General features: G+C 32.7%; 1 protein-coding gene across 1 annotated transcript in view; it reads left to right on the top strand.

The window, feature by feature from the left end:
* The window catches only part of LOC129218907 (CD109 antigen-like), a 69,125-nt gene that overhangs the window by 14,806 nt on the left and 36,006 nt on the right, over positions 1–18,313 (top strand). Inside the window, 8 exon segments of the mRNA XM_054853229.1 lie at positions 7,862–7,935; positions 8,875–8,914; positions 9,032–9,116; positions 9,382–9,499; positions 10,263–10,487; positions 15,747–15,977; positions 16,497–16,610; positions 16,765–16,827. Of these exon segments, the coding sequence (XP_054709204.1) occupies positions 7,862–7,935; positions 8,875–8,914; positions 9,032–9,116; positions 9,382–9,499; positions 10,263–10,487; positions 15,747–15,977; positions 16,497–16,610; positions 16,765–16,827 (950 nt within the window).

The raw sequence follows: 18,313 nt of genomic DNA, 5'->3' as shown, positions 1-18,313 counted from the left end.
CCAAATTTTAAAAATCTGTTTCTAGAAACTTTCCAACATTGTGCCCAATGCATACTTCACAGAAAATTGTTTTTGAGTTTTCAATTCTTTTGTGTGCTGTAAATATTAAAATTATTTAAAAGTTGAAGGCTATTTTAACATTTGCTCCTTTAAATCTACTCATCTTTTGTTTTATTTTAACAATTTATTTTAACTTGACTTTAATTCTGTATTTATTATAATTGCTTTTTTGATAAGGAATGTTTAAAATATAAGTGAAAGTGCTCTTAATTGTAACAATTTTTCATTTGAAATAATAATTTTTCAATTTAAAACCTTAATCAGTTTTTTTTTTAAATAAATACAAATACAAATACAAAAGTGACGACCAGCAACAGGCTCTGGGCCCAGCTAGAATTTGTAATCTTTTTTTTTTGGTAAGGGTGTTGTTTTTGCAAACCCCCAGTTAAAGTAACACAATGCTTAAAAGTGTTTTTACAACAACTTATCATTGAATGGAAAAGTTATACAAAGTAATATAATTAAACTGGAATATAAGAGTCTTATTTTTAAATTCTACATTTTCTTGCTCCCATTTAAGCCTACAGGATTCCTTTTTTTTCCTTCTGATGCTCCTATTTATTTCATCTAAAGGATTGGCAGTTTTTCTAATACTCTTGTTTTTGTCGTCTGAACTATTGCTGGTGGTGATTGCTTTGAAAAGCCATGTCGAGAAAATTCATGAATTAATGACTAATATTTTGCATATTTTTATTGTATATTACTATCATTACCTAACATCCAAACTTTGCCTTCAATTGACAAGTTGGAGCTTTCCAGTGCTGCGGATTCTTGCTGGTGTGCTAAATTTACTTTAGCTACCAGTTTGTTGGCACTCTCATATTCAATGAAATGTCATCTAACTCCAACTTGGTTATTGTCAATTCCAAGGCTGTATCCAGGATTTTTTTTCGGGACGGACCCGGATTCGCATATTTCCCTAACACTCACATACACACAGACCATTCCTCCCCTTATGTGTGTTTTTTACTGATACTCTCATGTTTTTGTCTCATTTTTTGAATGCTTTCTGCTGTTTTTATTTTTAATTAATTTTTTATTCACCTTTGTAGCAGTAAAGATAACAGGAGAGTGGCCATTTAATTGAGTTGTAAAATATCCATAATTCCAGGGGGTCCGGGGGGAGGGGGGTCAAAAAATTTCTTCCGTGAAATGTTTTAAAAAATAGATATAAAAATCTGTATTTTGAGGACTTATAAGGGGTAATTGAGACTACAAAATATGAAGAAAAATAGGCAAACAAAACCTTTTAAAATGTATGCATTCTTTTGCAAATCAAGATCAATCAAAGTAAAAATTACTTTTTCGACAAATCGTTGACATTAATCAACAGATAATAAAAACAAGGGAGGAGAAAAGAGAAGCACATAGTTACTTGCTCATATCTGCTTTTAGTGTAGTTTATTTTTGATCATTTCCCCATTATCCCCCCCCCCCCCCTGTCCCCAATTGCATCCAGTTCCCCAATAGTAAGAATTGTACCAAATGGTTTAGAAGAAATAGTGTAGAGATTCAGAAAATAAGTAACAAAAGAGTAATATTCTGGCCATTAGGATAGTTCATACTTTAATTTCTTGATAAGAGATAAAATTAAAGTACTTTTCAAGGAATTTCAAAAACTTAAATAATTTTCGAAGGCTCAAGAACAGTTGAAGTTATTTAAAGGACTTCATTTGCACTTTCCAGTTGTTGATTGCACAGTCTTACAAAATGGTTATAACTTTGTAAGACACACCTGGTACAAGTTTAAAACAACTATTTGAAAGAATTTTATAATGAAATATTTCTCAATTTTTTTTTTCAATCACAAGAGTGCAGAAAATGAAATAGAGTAGAGATGGTGTTATATTTTTTCTTATGCTTAAGATACTGACAGTCTGCAGTAAAAGTAAGATAAAAACAAGCAATAACAAAAGTACTGAATTTCCTGTTAAGTAAATGGCAAGACATGAAACATATCAGTCACGAAAAATTATCTTGGAAAAATATGCTACAAAAAACGTGAGAATCAGGTTAGCATTTGTTACTCAGGATGTATCAAAGAGCTGAATTTGGTACATCTTGGTAACCAGATACTAATCTAATCGGAAACGAGGGGCCCCCGTCCCTTGGAGAGTCCCCGGCTTAAAATCAATGTATTGTAAGTTTTATAAGAGTTTTTGTTTTGGGGTGGGGGGGGGGGGGAGTGCAAGTCTACCAAACTGACAAAGGGCCTGCCTTGGCCATGAGTTGAAGTAGAAAAGAAAGCATCAAATCCTAATAAGTCTCAATTTCAAGTATGCTTTGCAGTTAATGAGAATTAGAATTGCTTTCTCTGTATTTCTTCAAATTGTTCACTCATTTAATAGTTACAAAATTAAGACTCAAAAACTTTGTTGTTTTCCAATTCTAACATTAGAAAGTAAAAAAAATAAACCTTTCTTCTATTTTACGTTACAAAACATTTCGGGTTTGGGGGGGGGGGGCGGCTCTGGATACGGTCCTAGTCTGTTCCAGACTGATGAGTCCATTACAAAGTCGAAACCAGTCTCTGAATGGCATAACTGGTATTATCTATATATATATATAAAACGCTTATGCGTGGCGCAAAACAAGCCTTTATTTCTTTCTCTCCGTTGCCAACGAACCGCTTTGTTTACGTGTTTACGATCGTTGTTTACAAGTGCTGCAGACTCGCTTCTACTGTTAGATGTCTAGCGTTAGAATTTTGATTTTTGAATGAGTGTTTTCGATCATTTGAATATAATTTACAAAGAAAAGAGCAGTGTGCTTGGGAGTCTTTAGATGAAAGATTTAGACGCTGATCGGTAAGCAATGCTGCCGATAGGATTAGGTGCGCAAATGCACGCTGTGAACCGCGAATTGCAAATCGAGTGAGTTCTGTAAGTGTTTTCAAACATATTTCCGGTATAATCATGCACTTTACTGGAGAAAAGAGTTGAAATAACAGTGATAGTAATGAAACTGGAGGGAAATAGTATTTTATTTTAAAAAAAGAATGCTAATAATAACACTGATACTTATCCTCGAATACCACTTATTTTATACGATAGTAACGTGCCTTTTAAATTCAAACGTGAACAATTTCCTGTTAGATTAGTCTTCCTAATGACTATAAGTAATGCACAGGGTCAAACTTTTGATACAATTTTTTTTAGATTTGACAAAACCACTTTTCAGTCATAGACATGTCATATGTAAGGCCTTCAAGAGTCATAGTATCTGAAAACCCAGAAATTTTCTATCGTGTATGCAGAGAAGTATTATGATTTTTTTCTTTTTTTAAAAAAATAGTTTGCAAAGTTAATGTTGATGTCGAAAGGTTTTCCCTTAATCATATTGCTTACAAAAAATAAAGTTCCCTACTTACCAGGGCTGCAGTGTCAGAGGAAAAATGTCCTACTCTGACTACAAGATTTTTAGAGACTCCAACTCCTTTACCCAAAATTAGTCCGACCCCGGCTGTGACTCCGCAAATATTGGCAGAGCTGCGAATTTTCAGAGAAAATTACCGACTCCGTCTCTTGAAATTTTAAACCTTCGACTCTGACTCCTTTACCATAAAACCAGTCCAACTTCACAGCCCTGCTATACCTTACCACGAAAAGAAGGTGGATGACCTCAATGCAAAAACATCATTTGTGATAGGTTGTTTGTTATTTTGGAATAGATAGGATTAGTGATGTGGATCGGGTAAATACCCAGCGGGTAGGTAAATATTTTTTGGGTATTTACCTGGGTATTTACCCAAGGCCTGGGTAAATAACCAAAAACTGGGTATTTTATAAAAAATTGCAAAAAAGTGAATGAAATTTTTTTTTTAAATCTAAATATGAAAAAATTGGTAAAACTGATATATACATATGTATTACAGTTTATAATATTTTTTATTGAAAGACTTGATGAAATCATGAAAGAAACATATTGTAAACCAAAGAATCTTTCTTTTCAATGTCATAATTGGAGAAGTATAAGCAATTCATTATGAACTTCAGGATTTCAAAATCACAATCTATTTCAGTCATATCCAAAATGAAAAAAAAAAGGAAGCATGAGGGATGTTTGGAAGAATAAACTGAGAAGTTATTAAGACACTATGGTGTTATTTATTTTACTGATTTTTCAGTGATAACATGGAAAATATAGAAACAGTTTTCACATTAATAAGCAAAAAAAAAAAAAATAAGCGAAATTTTCTTTTCTGTTGCCTTGCTCATTTGCATTTGCTCCCCTGTAGGGTGGGAAGGTAAATATTTTCTTGGGTATTTATCCAAAGGCAGGGTAAATCCCCTAGTAATTGCGCATTTTGCAAAAAAAAATTTAGGTAGTATTAAAAGGTGAATATTTTCTTTTTTAAACATAAACCCTAAAATAAAAGATTAAAAATTTTAATTGAATTTTAAATGTTTATGTATATTATGTGTTTGTGTATATATATATATATGTGTGTGATACAGAATACACCTGAACAATTGAACTAAGTTTGGAGGAAATTTCTGCATAAGATATAGGTAAATAAATAGTAATAATAAATTGAGCGACACTTCGTTACATTTTGATGTCATGCAGGGACATATTACTGGGTTATAAAAGACTAGGACCTTAAAAAATGACGTTTGCTTTTTTTTTTTTGTAACCAGTTAAACTTTTTTCTTCTTGTAGAATGACTTTTTATATCTGAAATTTGGCTATCAACATTGATTAGACATATCCTACACATTTAATGTGAATATCATATTAGATTGCTTAGCTGTTTCGCACAATATTTCTTTAAATATGTGATCAAAATACAATTTTTGGGCAAAACTTTATTGTTTTGTATATGGTTCATTGTATATATACATAATGGAATACATACAGAAAAGTATTTTAGTTGAATATAAATTTTTGAAATAAATACCCGGGTATTTACCCATTTTTGGTATTTACCTGGGTATATACCCTGGGTATTTACCCCTAAAAATAAATACCCAGGTATTTTACATCACTAGATAGGATTAACGAGACCATGCCTCTTACTATTTGGCGCTTTCTGGAAGATTCTACCTATTACAAATGATGTTTCCCTTCAAGGTCATCCGCCTTATTTTCGTGGTCAAGCTTAACTGCAAGCTGTAAATACTGAAGTTTTTTCCCAACCACATTTTTTTATATACAGTGAAGCACCGCTTATAAATTTTTGAAGGGACTATGAAAAAAGCGTATGAATGAAAAAATGCATAATTAGTAAAGAAAATGTATATTAGACCCTCCAGGAACAATTTAGAAGACGTATAATTAATAAAAACGAATAGAAGAAAAACTTATAAACCGTGCTTCACTGTATTATGTTATTCCACATAGACTAAATGAATTTATTGAACAACTCTCACTGCCAAAACATGTCACTTAGTTTTGCAATGCATTGAAGTTAAGAACTGGACAACAATGGCAAAGTAAAGCAACAAATTGAATCGTGAAGACCTGAAGAGCGAAACATTTCACATGCTTTTGCAATGGCATTGATGTTAAGAACTGAACCACAGTGGCAAAGTAAAGCAACAAATTGAATCGTGAAACCTGATTTTACTGCTAATCTGTTTTTACAAAATCATTTTGACCCTCTGCTTTATTTATAATCATTAGGAAGGCTAATCTAACGGAAAATTGTTTACGTTTGAATTTAAAAGGCACGTTGCTATAGAATGAAATAAATTCTATCCGAGGTATGACAAATATTAGTGTTATATAGTAATCAATAATTTTTTGTGCTACAATAATATTTTTCTCCAGTTTTATAATTATCAGTCTTAGGTCAACCCTTTTTCTCCAGTAAAGTGCATGATCAATCCGTAAATGTATTCGGAAACACTTGAGGAATTCTCTTGATTTGAAGATGGTGTGCATTTGTGCACCTTAGCGTATCAGCAGTATTACTGACCAATCTGCGTTCAGATCTTTCATCTAAAGACTCCGTAGCCCACTGCTCTCTTCTTCGTAAATTATATTCAAGTGCTCTGAAGCCCAGAGGATCAGTGGTAGCCCTTCCACGTTGCAGGTCCGGGTTCGATCTCCGGGTTGGGCATGATTGATTCAGCTGTTCATTCCTTCAGTGGGTTGATAAAATAAGTACCAAGTATGCTTGGGAACTAAACCCTGGGGGTTCCGCGTTAGGCTGACCTCTTAACTGGAACATCTGCCTAGCACCCCAGAGCCCTTGGTCAAAAGGAGTGAGATGAGTACAGTAGGCCTTGGCCCTCATAAGCTGTCGTGCCACTGGATTTGGTTTCTTGACTCTTAAAATACCCATTCTAACATTTTTTTTACTAAATCACTGCTTTCAGAGAATGTCAAAAGTTGCTTGCTCTTTACAACTGTTAGACACTTTAAAACATATATATACACATATTTTGACACTGAACATAGTATAGTTAATGTCCATGAAATGTTTTTAAGTGTGTTAACATTGTAATGTTTTTTTCACTGCAATTTCTTTTGCATTCAGTAAATGTAGGAAACAAAGATTACATTATGTTTGTAATTTTAGTACAAAAATGTTCCCTTGCATACTTCTCTCAAAAGATAATGGAATTGCAAACTTTTGCTTTATAATAATCCAATGCACGAGTTGCATGTCAAAGTAATTGTCCCCTTTTAAATGTATGAAAATCATAAAGCGATCCGAAGGAACTGCGTAAGCAGTTCCGGGGGTTGGCAAGCGTAAGCGAGCAGGGGGCGATAGCCCCCTAGTATAGTATATTGCCACATACAGGCAATATACTACATATATAGTATATATAGGATATTGCCTCTAATATTAAATTTGTTTTTCATCATTTTTATCTGTAACTAGCATTCCCGTACCCGGCATTGCTCGGGTAATGAAATTAGCAGGGGTTAACAGTGCTTGGTGCACCTAGTTTCGAAAATCCCCTATAATAATTACTTATTACCTATAACTTTTTCTAATTTGGGGAGGATCCCGGGGACCCTGGACTCCTTATATATATATGCCCTTGTCCCTAACCGATCTTTAACTGTTATTAACGATCCTTTTAAAGTATTTATTATCTTTGCAAACACAGGTCATCCACATTTTATTGTTATACCTATGTTTAAGCTAGAACTTCTTTGTATGCAACATGTTTAATTTTTTTTCTGATGCTAAAATTATTAAACTGCTTGATGAACTGGCTTTGGAGCAAGCTACATAACATTGGTCGTGTGAAAAAAAGTCTTCTCTTAAAACGATCCCTGCTACTTTTAATGTCTGTCCTTGTGACTTATTAATGGTTATTGCAAAGCAAATTTTAACAGGAAACTGCACTCTTCTAAATTCAAAAGGATAGTCCGCCTGTGATGATGTTCTTAAAAACTTCGTTTCTAGTTTTGAAAAAATAAAAGCAAAAGACAGAAACATTATGATTTGACTTGAGAAAAGCCTCGAAGAATCACGTGAGAAACAAAAGCAATATCAACTTTATAGTTCGCTATCGACCAAAAGTTGAGATGAAGTACTGAATAATGATTTGAATGGAGGAAAGCCTTCGAAAATAAGGGATTTGAATTTCAATGACAGGTTTTTAATTTTGCAGAAATTAAGGGGTTTTAATTAATTTCTCCCGAACTAATTGAGATTTCGAAAAATTCTTTCTTAGTGGTTACTTTTGTAATCATGCGGACATGCCTACCAAATTTCAAGTCTGAAGCTTCAGCGGTTTCGGCTGTGCATTATATATATATGTATATATATATATATATATGTTATCTCAGGACATTGATTTTTATGTATTAAGATTTATGTTTATCTCTTGACTTATAGGGGCTGTTAGCTTGAGTTATGAACTGTCTTTACAACCTCGGTTTGGAAATTGGACCATTCAAATTGTTGCACAGGTAAATAATATTTTTCTAAGTGCTGGACTTTTGTGTGTATAAAGAGGAGGGAGGGCAATTCATAGTTTTGAGAAACCATAGAGTATGTTTTCTTTAGTAGTTTTCATTTGCTTTATCTACTATAAACTTTGTTAAATGACCCATTTGAGGCAAGTACTATTGTTGGTGACAGAGAATATTTAGAGTTTTGCATGCAGACACTTTGATTCTGAAATCTTTTGAGAGATTTTTTTGTGATTGCTAATCCTCGAATTATCCAATGACTTGATATTTGATAATTTAGTTGTATGAATCTTGATTTTGCCCGTCACTACTGCAAATAACAATCATAATTGTTTTTCTGTAATGATACTTTTTTATGATCCTGTTTTGTAAATTATGTCTTTAAAAGTCTGTTGATTTGTAAGATGTTTTGTAAATCATGACCTTGAAGATTTGAATTGAAGAATGTTCTCCTTTAAAACTTTGTCATTTGATTATTTATTTTTGGTCTTAGATTTTAGTTGAAATTCCCATTTCTTTTTATATTGCTGAATAATGACAGAGGGATTTTAAAGACAAACTTAGCTATCTAGAGAACTTTTTTTTTCTGGTTATAAATTATATGTCTGCTTATTGGCTCATTACGTACTAAGAAGGACTCAGTTTATTTTCCCTTGTATGTTTTATTTATTTTACATTGCAATTAAGATTCATTATGCATCAATGTTCCTATTCAAAATTTCATTAAATTTAGGTAAATAAATTCAAGGAATAGAATTAAAAATAGTTTCTAGCAGTCTCCCGGTATATTAACTGCGTATTTCAGAGGTTTATTTGCATTTTATGCACTCTTTAATTTCAAATACTAAGATTTGTTGATTACAAAACATTACACATATAATTGTGCATGTGTGTTATAAAATGTTGCATTCTTTTATATTAAGATATATATTTTAGGGCCAGGTGGAGGAGAAAACTATTCATGTTGAAGAATATTGTAAGTAAAAAATTCATATCCTCAGCCCTTTTTCTTTTAATGAGTGCTAAGGGCACTAAAATTAAAAAAAATTTTTTTTTTAAATGTAAGAATAGTAATTTATTGCGCAATTGTTAGATCAGACTCCATTTGAAGTGAATGTCACCATGCCTCCTTTCATAATGGAAAATGAACAAGTGATAACTGGATGTGTCACAGCAAAGTAAATATTTTAAGTTTTATTTAATAATGATAGCAATAATTATAATATTGGTAATTAAACAGTAAATTACTGCCTTTAAGCCAGGGCTAAGGCAGATCTATATGTGACATACCGACAACTCGGTTATGTCGCCCAGAGACCGCAGTTTTGTCCTTGTACACAGTTGAAACTGCAGTCTCTGGATGGCATAACTGGAGTGTCCGTATATTGCATGTAATATTAATAATGTTTCATGCTTACATGTTACTGTTAATATTTCTTACAGTTATACTAGTGGTGCTCCAGTTTACGGCAATCTAACAGTAAAAGCGACAGTGGAACCTCTTCAGAAGCATCATAAACGTTATGGTTTATTGCCAGAAACTAAGCTTTTCCTGAATTATGTAAGAATTGTATTAGTATTTCTAGTAACCTTAATAGTTGTATCCAGTGGGGTCACTACGGGGGGGGGGGGCAGTCGGCCCTGGTGTCGCCCGTCTGGGAACTGACACCCAAATTGAAATTACAAGTTTTTGAAAAATACGAAGCTTAAATGCATTTTTAAGACTACAAGTTTGAAAAATTTCCCAAAGGGTGGGGGGTGTCACCACAAATTACTGCCCCAAGTGTCACCCATGTTGGGTACGCCACTGGTTGTATCAGCTCATTAATAGTTGTATCAGCTCAGACTTGGTCAGTGTATGAAGTAAATATTTGTTTTAGTTTTTAAGATTTGTTAAAATATGTTTTTTTCCCTCCTTAGTTTTGTGAAAAGTACTTATTTTATTCAACAAGTTTGTTGGGTAAAATATTGCTTAAAATTATTATATGGCTTGCCTCATGTTTTGTCTTACATTTTGTGTAAATGTGTTTGTAGCTTTTCTTGTGGCATTGATAACTTAAATGCTTCAATTGTGGTGACATAATTCAGCTCATATTAAATCTACTTTAGGTGGTTTTCTGATGTAATTTTTTTATTAAAATGGTTTAAATTTATGCTTAAATTTACAATCAATAAATTTGTGTAAACTAATTACATTTAATTGTATTTATTTTGTTTTAGTTTTTTCAAAATAATTTATTTACAATTTTATTTGTTGATTTGTCACTATGTTTCTATTTTATTGTATTGAAATAATTTGCTGAAAATTAATTTTTTTCCTCCAGTTTAGTGGATATGTTGAATTTAAACTGCCTATGAATGATCTCCGAAGAGCAATGTCACACCTTGATCGTTCAAAGTTAACTGTGATAGTTGAAGTTGGTGAAAGGTTCCTGAATCAGATTCAGATTGGGTTTGCCCAATCTGTTATATATAAATCAAACATAAAACTAAACTTCCTTGGATCAAGTCCTCAAGTTTTTAAACCAGCCATGCCATTTAGATGTTATGTAAGTCAGAAATTTAATTTCCTTTTGCATTAATTGTAATTCAAGTGCTCTAAATACTTTTCATGATTTTCTAATTAATGTGCTAGTTTTGAAGTTTGTTTAGCTTTCTTTGCATAAGTAAAATGACACAATGTGTATAAAGTACAAATAAACACATTTAAAAGAGAGTTAAAAACTCAGCAAACAGCTGTTTCGAGGCTAACAAATGCAAGCCCCTTCATCATTGCATAAAAAGAAGAATGAATTGTTCACCAATGCAATCCAAACGACAAATGAACGAAAAATGAAAGGAAACAAAATAAATAGACAAGGAACCAGAAACTATTACATCAACAGAACAGCAAGGACACCTATACTGAAGAAAAACATCACTGCATGTTTTAAATTTGATTTTTGAACTCTTTTAACATCCAGTTAAATTTAGTATTACATCCTAAAAATGTTTTGTTAACAAGAAAAGAAAAGAAAAGCTGGTGAAAAATAATTAAAATAATGAATTTCGAGAGAAATAGTTTACAAACAGAACTGGTGCAATGAAAATTGAAGGCCATTCAAAAGATTAGAAAAAACAAACATGCATTTTTATTTTTGACTAAAATATCAAAGCTCCTTTGTTCCTAAACTCATTAATGATCATCAAAAGTATTAATTAAAGCTACAATTTTGAAAAATTGCTGGGGAAGTTTCCTCAAACACAAATCCTTCCCTTAATGTAACCAAAGATGGCCTCTTATTACGTTTTTAAGGTTTTAATTTGGAAAAGTTTCTCGGATGGGGACCCTCGAAACTCTTTCAATAACATTACGAAAAAATGTTATACTTTTTTTTTTGTAATACAATTTAGAAAAAATCCCAGAAAAGAAGCCAAGATCCTTTTATTTCTGCATGAAACTCTCACAGCTAGGTTCACATTACTATGTAAAAGTGTACTTGTTGTCTTTGTGAAGAAAAATATACTGCAATGTTTTTAAATTATTTATATAAGTTATTTGAATGTTTATGACTTAAAAAATTGAGATTCTGTGTAAATTGCAGTAAAATTTGCCTTTGCGACTTTGAATAAAAGGACAAGAGAAAAACATGTTTTTTTTTTGTTAATTTTTGGTGATTTTCCAAAAAAAAAAGTCATTAATGCTGATCTATTATATACTTTTTCACATTTGAAAAAAATATGTTTTTTAAGAGTGGGCAAGCATAATTGTTTTTCATTGTTTTTTTAAAAATAAAATTGAAATATACTTGTACTGTCTATTTTCCTTAACTGAAACCTCCAGCAAATTTATCCATGCTTCATGTCCGCTCTGATTTTGTCAAAATAAGGGTTAAATCCTAGAAGTAAAATAATAAACTTTAAATGCAGTTCTTCCAAAGTAGCATAAACAATGGAGATAGCAAAGCAGAGCAGATGCCCATACTCAACGTATCATCCTTTTAAAGTGAAATTGATCTTGAGTGCTAGTTTTGCTTTCCAGAACAGACGGTATTTATACGAGGGTCATTCATTAATTAAAAGGACAAACTGATATGGAGAAACACCCTACAAAATACAGGGGTGCCCCCCTAAGAGCAAGGGCGCACCCAGGGCCGCGCCAAGCTCAATCGGCGCCGTCGTGCAAATGTCTTTTGAGCGCCTTCATGCACTGGTATTCGGGGGAAAATATGGTTAACACCTGGAGTGAAGTTTTGTAAACAAATATAATGTGGAAAAAATACCTTAGGCATTTAATTTATTCAAAAAAAAAACTGTGTAAACATTTTATGCTTTATTCAGTAAGTTACCCCCCTTGAATATACCTTGCCTCGCCTTCAATCTTCGAGTTGAACCGAACCATTGCTTCGGTCACTCGTCTGGTCAGCGCTAATTCTATATTAGCTACCAGTTTGCTTGGCACCCTTGGCCACCCTTCCTTAAGAGGTTTTCCACCTCCAGCTCAGTCACTTCCTATGCCGTGCTGATGAGTGCTAATAAGCACGAAACTGTAGTCCTTGGCTGGAATTGACTGAGCTGGCGGTGTATGTCATGTATTTTATGCTTTGTTAAAATGTACACTTAAATACATTTATTGAAACATAAGGTTTTTTTAATAGCATTGAAAGCAAATGTATACGTGTGTATATTACATGCTAAAGATATTTTATACCAAATAAATTGATTGACACTATCGGCTAAGAGTTACGAAATTGACGCAACTGGAAATTAATTTTAGGGTAGGGGGAGAACACTCTTTTTTTTTTTTCACATGAACTTAGTTTCAATTTTTCTTCAGCCTAAACACGCAATTTCATGCGATCTTTGGAGATGTAAGAAGGAGAAAAGTTCCGGGAATCTCTTCAATATTTTCCGAAATTAATGTCTTAAAAACGCGGGTAATAATATAGACCATACTTGTTGCCGTTAGGGAAAGTAATAGGACTTAAGGAGTTTTTGATCGATTAAGCGTCCCCTCCCAATGTTTTGAAATTAAAGTCCTCAAAATGCAGATTTTTTAAACGTACTTAATTGTATTAGGAAGAAAGAATCAGAGGATCTCCCTCTTAATTTTTTTGAAATTGTAATTTTAAAAGCTCAACTTTCGTCGTTCTTTGGTATTATAACAGGGTTTGGGACACCCCTCCCCATACATTTTTTTAAATTAAAGACTTAAAAACGCAATTGTCGACCATTCTCTAGTAAGGTTAGGGTCTCGGCAATTTTTTGAAATAGAAGCTCCAAAAACGCAATTTAAGGCTAACTTCAATGTTGTTAGAGCACGAGGAGTTTAGTGGCTCTCCTCAAATTGAGGACGATCTGTAATAATTTTTTTTCGAGGGGGGGGGGCTTCAGGGGCTTGGTCATGGAAATTTTTAATTAAAAAATTATTTTAAATAGAACTAAGATTTTCGACCTATATTTTATAAACTGAAGTGTGAAGATCTTAGCACTAAAAATGAAATGTTTCTACATTTTCCTACTTGAGTGATTCAGAATATCATAAAATATTTCACGAGGAAATACAAGAAGTTAAAATCTTCATTAATCCTCATATAAGTAATAGCCGATGATCTGTAACGCGCGTGTTTCATCAATGAAACTCGCGCCAAGCAATGATAATTTGATAATGTGTGTTGGTAATGTTTAACATGCAAGGAAGGCTTTATTGTGAAAAGGCTGAACTCGATCCGGTAACTTAACTGTTTTACTGGGAAGACAGTCATTTTAGGGGAATGAAGAATCAAACAAGTGGTTGAAAATTAACGCTATCCACTGGAGTTTAGGGTTAATCCACTGGAGTTCGGGTTTAACTCTCAACTCTCAAAATATCATCAAACAGGCGATTGCTTCGTTCAAATGTAGAAGAATAGAAGCAATTTTCACTCGTCATACCTTGACGGGCGACTTTCTAGTTGACTAATACTACTCACGGAATTTTTTCATATGCATTGAAATCCCTTTCAAGCATTCCCTTCGGTTTAATTGCAAGGCGCATCCATACCCTTTATTGACACTACGGACTTATTATACATCTTAAACCGTTAAAGTAAAAAACATGAACTATTAATACATACCAAAATTTGCTCGAGATGGTGGTAGTACTCTACATTTTTTATTTAAAAAATGAAACATAATTTGAAGAACACATTTAAGACCTAATAAACGAATGAAAAAAGTTCCTTTGCTTTTCCGTATGTACCTGAAAATCAAAACATAGCAAATATTTAATTTTGGAATCTAGTGTACATTTTTGATTCATGTCTCAAAGTTATTTCGAGTTCATTAACCATAATAGGGAATAGCATATTTGTTGCGTAGCGCCGCCTTGTATGCTTAACCAGAAACGTCACCGAAATAGCATTCACGGCTGCACATTGGGAAGAAAAATGCTAATTTAAGCAGTAGTTAGCGTCAAGTGTTGCGCTTCGGAAAAGCAAGTTTTGACACAACAAGGGAATAATTTTTCCTTTAAGATAGGCAGCGAGACAGATTGATTGTTTCAATCTGCAGTATAATTTCACCACCACCATTCAAAAATTAAATGGTCAATTTTTTTTTTCGGTTGGAGATTTTTTTCTCCGATTTGGAACACTTTTGATCAGTAGAGCTCGGCGCCTTTTTGACTCTGGTGCCGTCGTGCCCTGCACGACCTTGCACATAGGGACGGCGCGGCCCTGGGCGCACCCCCCTCAATATTGCAGAGACTGCCCCTACAAAAGCAAGAGCCTCCTAAAAATAAGAAAAATGCTCCTCATCACCCCCCCCCCCAAAAAAAAAAAAATCAATTGCACAGTCTGCGCCATGACCCCCCCTTAGGTGGGCACCCCTGCAAAATAAAACTTTTCTTATTTTTGAACATATTTCCCCTCAAACCTTTATGCACTTATCCGAATGAATTATGAGCTTTTTTTACTGACTGCAAATAATTCTTTGTCTTGATGCTGGAGCCAATTTCCCAAAAATTTCATGACATCCTCGTTATTCTGGAACTTTACCCTTGTAATATCTTAATCAGTGTACCAAACAAATGGAGGTCAAAAGGTGCTAACTCAGGGCTGATATGGGGGATGAAGCAGTACATCCCAGCTCATTTTATCCATGGTTTCACATGTTAGTTGAGCAACATGAGGACATGCGTTGTCTTGCTGGAGGATCACTCTTCTCCTCTGAATATTACTGTACCAATTATAACTTGAACTTCTTCTGCAATCATTTCCACCAGGACATGCTGGTCTTCAGGAATAATGTCAACAGCTCAAGTTTAAAGCTAGGAAGTTGAAACTTCAATAGGCCAGCCAGAATGTTGCTTGTCAGACACTGATTCTCGACGATTTTTGAACTGTTCAACCAAATTGAAAATTTCCACAGGTTATGCAGCTTTCACCATACACTTGAGTCATTCTGGTATACATTACCTGGTTTTTCACCTTCAGCAGCCAAAAAACAAATCACAGAGCATTGTTTAACCAGTGTGGAATTTTCAAGAGAATCCAACATTGTTTAATGTAATTTTGAGGTTATAAAAAGAGCAGTGTTGATTAATCAGCTGATTAGAACTCATCCCAGTGAGACCAACTTAAGATCCCAAATGTATTAATCTTGTTCTACCGACACCTAGTCTTTTCCTCACGCTAGTTAGTCTCTTTTATTATTGAATGACCCTCGTATGTTTATATGTATTTATGTCGTGATTTTTAAATGTATGATACACTGCAACATATGTTATTTGGCTCATTTTTCTTGTCTGTTAGATTCATGCCGTTATAATATTTTTCAATAAAATATAGGTTGCTGTATCATTTTATGATGGGTCTCCTTTGCCTTCTTGGAGACTCAATGATCAAAAACTGGAAATTATTACTACTGTGCATTTCAAGTATGGAGAAGAAAGGCAACTAGAGACAAGATATGAACAAATGTCCCCTATTCAGTTTGGTATTTGGGACATTACTACTGATTTATTGTCCAGTTTTGGTTCTCTTTCATCTCTCAACGATATTCATTCAATGACATTAGAGGTACATCTTGTTTTAATCTTACAGTTGAAAATAACTTTCATTGCATATAATGTAAAATAATTGCTTTAATTTTGATTCATTATTTTTGTTTGTTGTTCAAATTTTATTTGTTTGGTTTCTAAAATTTAATCTATGTATGAAATATATATTGTTTTACTTTTAATGGATTTGGTATGAATAACCATACATTTTAGGTACATGCAAGAGGAATTTTATAATGATGGTTACCTAAAAAAAAAAAAAATCCCCATACATTGGCTTTCAAATAAGAAATAAAATATAAAAATATTTTTTTTGCACTGGTTTTTTTTCTTTTGCCATATACTTACCATGTAAAATAATTAGACAGTTGACTTATGATTTAAGTAGTCTTAATCTGTATTGATTATGACTAATTATTTCAGTTTCTTTTTTTTTGTAAATGATTGTTTTCAACTTCAACATAAAAGTTGATTACAATGAAAACATATAGATATATTTTTTAACAGTATATGTACATCTATATTTTTGTTTCTTCAGGCAAGATATGTGGATGAAACGGGAGAAAAAGCCAGGGCAAGTTTGCTTGCATATGCATCGTATGCGCCTAGTAATCGTCATATTCAGGTGTCCACAAGCACTCGGGATCCTAAAGTAAATATTTTGTGCATCAATACAAAAGAAGCTGAAGCCTTATTATTTTTAAAAATAATTTTCAACTTTAAAAATGATATTTGTTCTATCATTTTTGATGATTTCAGAAGATTCCATACTTGTTGAATTTAAAGCTTATCTTTCATTCTCATAGGTTGGAGAATACATTATCTTCCATGTCAGAGCAGATTATTATGTGAAACAGTTTTCATATTTGGTAAGTATCTACAGTAGATGCTTGATATCTCGAAGTAGAGAAACCCAGAAAAATATTTGACATAATCTTAGTTCGAAATACAAAAAAAAAAAAAAAAAAAAAAAAAAAAAAGATTTCATTTGTAAGACACTTGTTACAGTAAAAAATATAAAAGAACCCACTCATCCAAATGCACAGAACAAAGCAGAAACTTTTGTTTAATCTTCTTCCCCAAAAATACAAAAGAATTGTCTTCTGGATTTGGTCATAACAACAGGGTTGGCAAAAACCCGGGTTTTTTTAAAAAAGCCCATGGACCCAGGGTTTTTTTGGGTTTTTTTAAATAAAACCCAAAAAAAACCCAACTAAAGTTGGGTTTTTTAAAAGAAATGTGGGTTTTTTTGTCTTTTTTTAGGGAAAATGTGGGGTACTTGTAGCATATTGTAGCATAAGTATATGGACAAAGTGCAAAGATTATCTTCGGGTAAAAAGCTGGAAAACTAGTTAAAATTCAGAGCTTTCTGAAGAAAAGTATAAAAGAAGACGAAACCCAAGAATGTTTAAGTTTCAGATTTTTGAATTTTCATTATTACCAACAGTTAAGGCAAAGTTACTTCTCCAGTGATAAAATCTATTGTTCGTTTTTAATTACTACATTTTTTTTTTTTTTTTTGCATTTTACTTTATAGTATTTCATTTTGTTATGCAAAACTACTGTAGAGTCTCAAGTAGTTTAAATCCCTTTTTACTGAATTCCAGCTTAATCAAGACATTTCTTTGAATTTTATGTTGCCTGTTTTTCTATTTCTGTGTACAGAGGGAGAAATATTAAACTTTTTTGAAAATAATGAAAATACTGTACCTGTTCTGTTTTCTGTAGACCGTTGGAAAAATCTGTTTATTTCTAAAAAAAAATTACCTTGTGTTTATTCGAGATTTGTGACGTGTCGGTTAGCAGAAAATAATTTACATGAAAGTCTTTTAACTAGATTAGTTTCCTCTGTACAATCTACAAATATTGAGAAAATCAGACGTGACAAGACTTGGTCAAGATAATTTGAGTTATTTATTGACCAGTTAAAGAAAAAAGTTAAATACATTTATTTAAAATCTTTGAAGTATATTTTTAATGCCGTTAAGAGTTAAGAAATACTATTAAAGCTCAAAATTCATTTTTTGTGTTCATTGTATGTGGTGAAGAACAAATAAAAAAGAAGTTTAAATTGTGAAAGTATTTAAATTAATTAATTTTTTTTTAAAAACTTCTCACAAAATTTTAAAAAACCCAAAAGTGGGCTAAATAATGGGTTTTTTTAAATGGGTTTTTTCAAAAAAACCCATTGGGTCCAACCCAATTGGGTCCAATTCGGCCAACCCTGCATAACAACCCTTACATACTAAAACTCAATACTACTCTTAAAATACAATGATACCGTAATTATTTTGGCTTCATAAAGTGTTAATACAGGTCTTCAAAAAATCCTTGTTTTTATTCGAGGGGGAGGGG

Source organism: Uloborus diversus, chromosome 1 (assembly GCF_026930045.1).
Source record: "Uloborus diversus isolate 005 chromosome 1, Udiv.v.3.1, whole genome shotgun sequence".
NCBI classification, from domain to species: Eukaryota; Metazoa; Arthropoda; class Arachnida; order Araneae; family Uloboridae; genus Uloborus; species Uloborus diversus.
The sequence above is the reverse complement of the archived record's forward strand: the minus strand, read 5'-3'. Positions and strand labels throughout refer to the sequence as shown.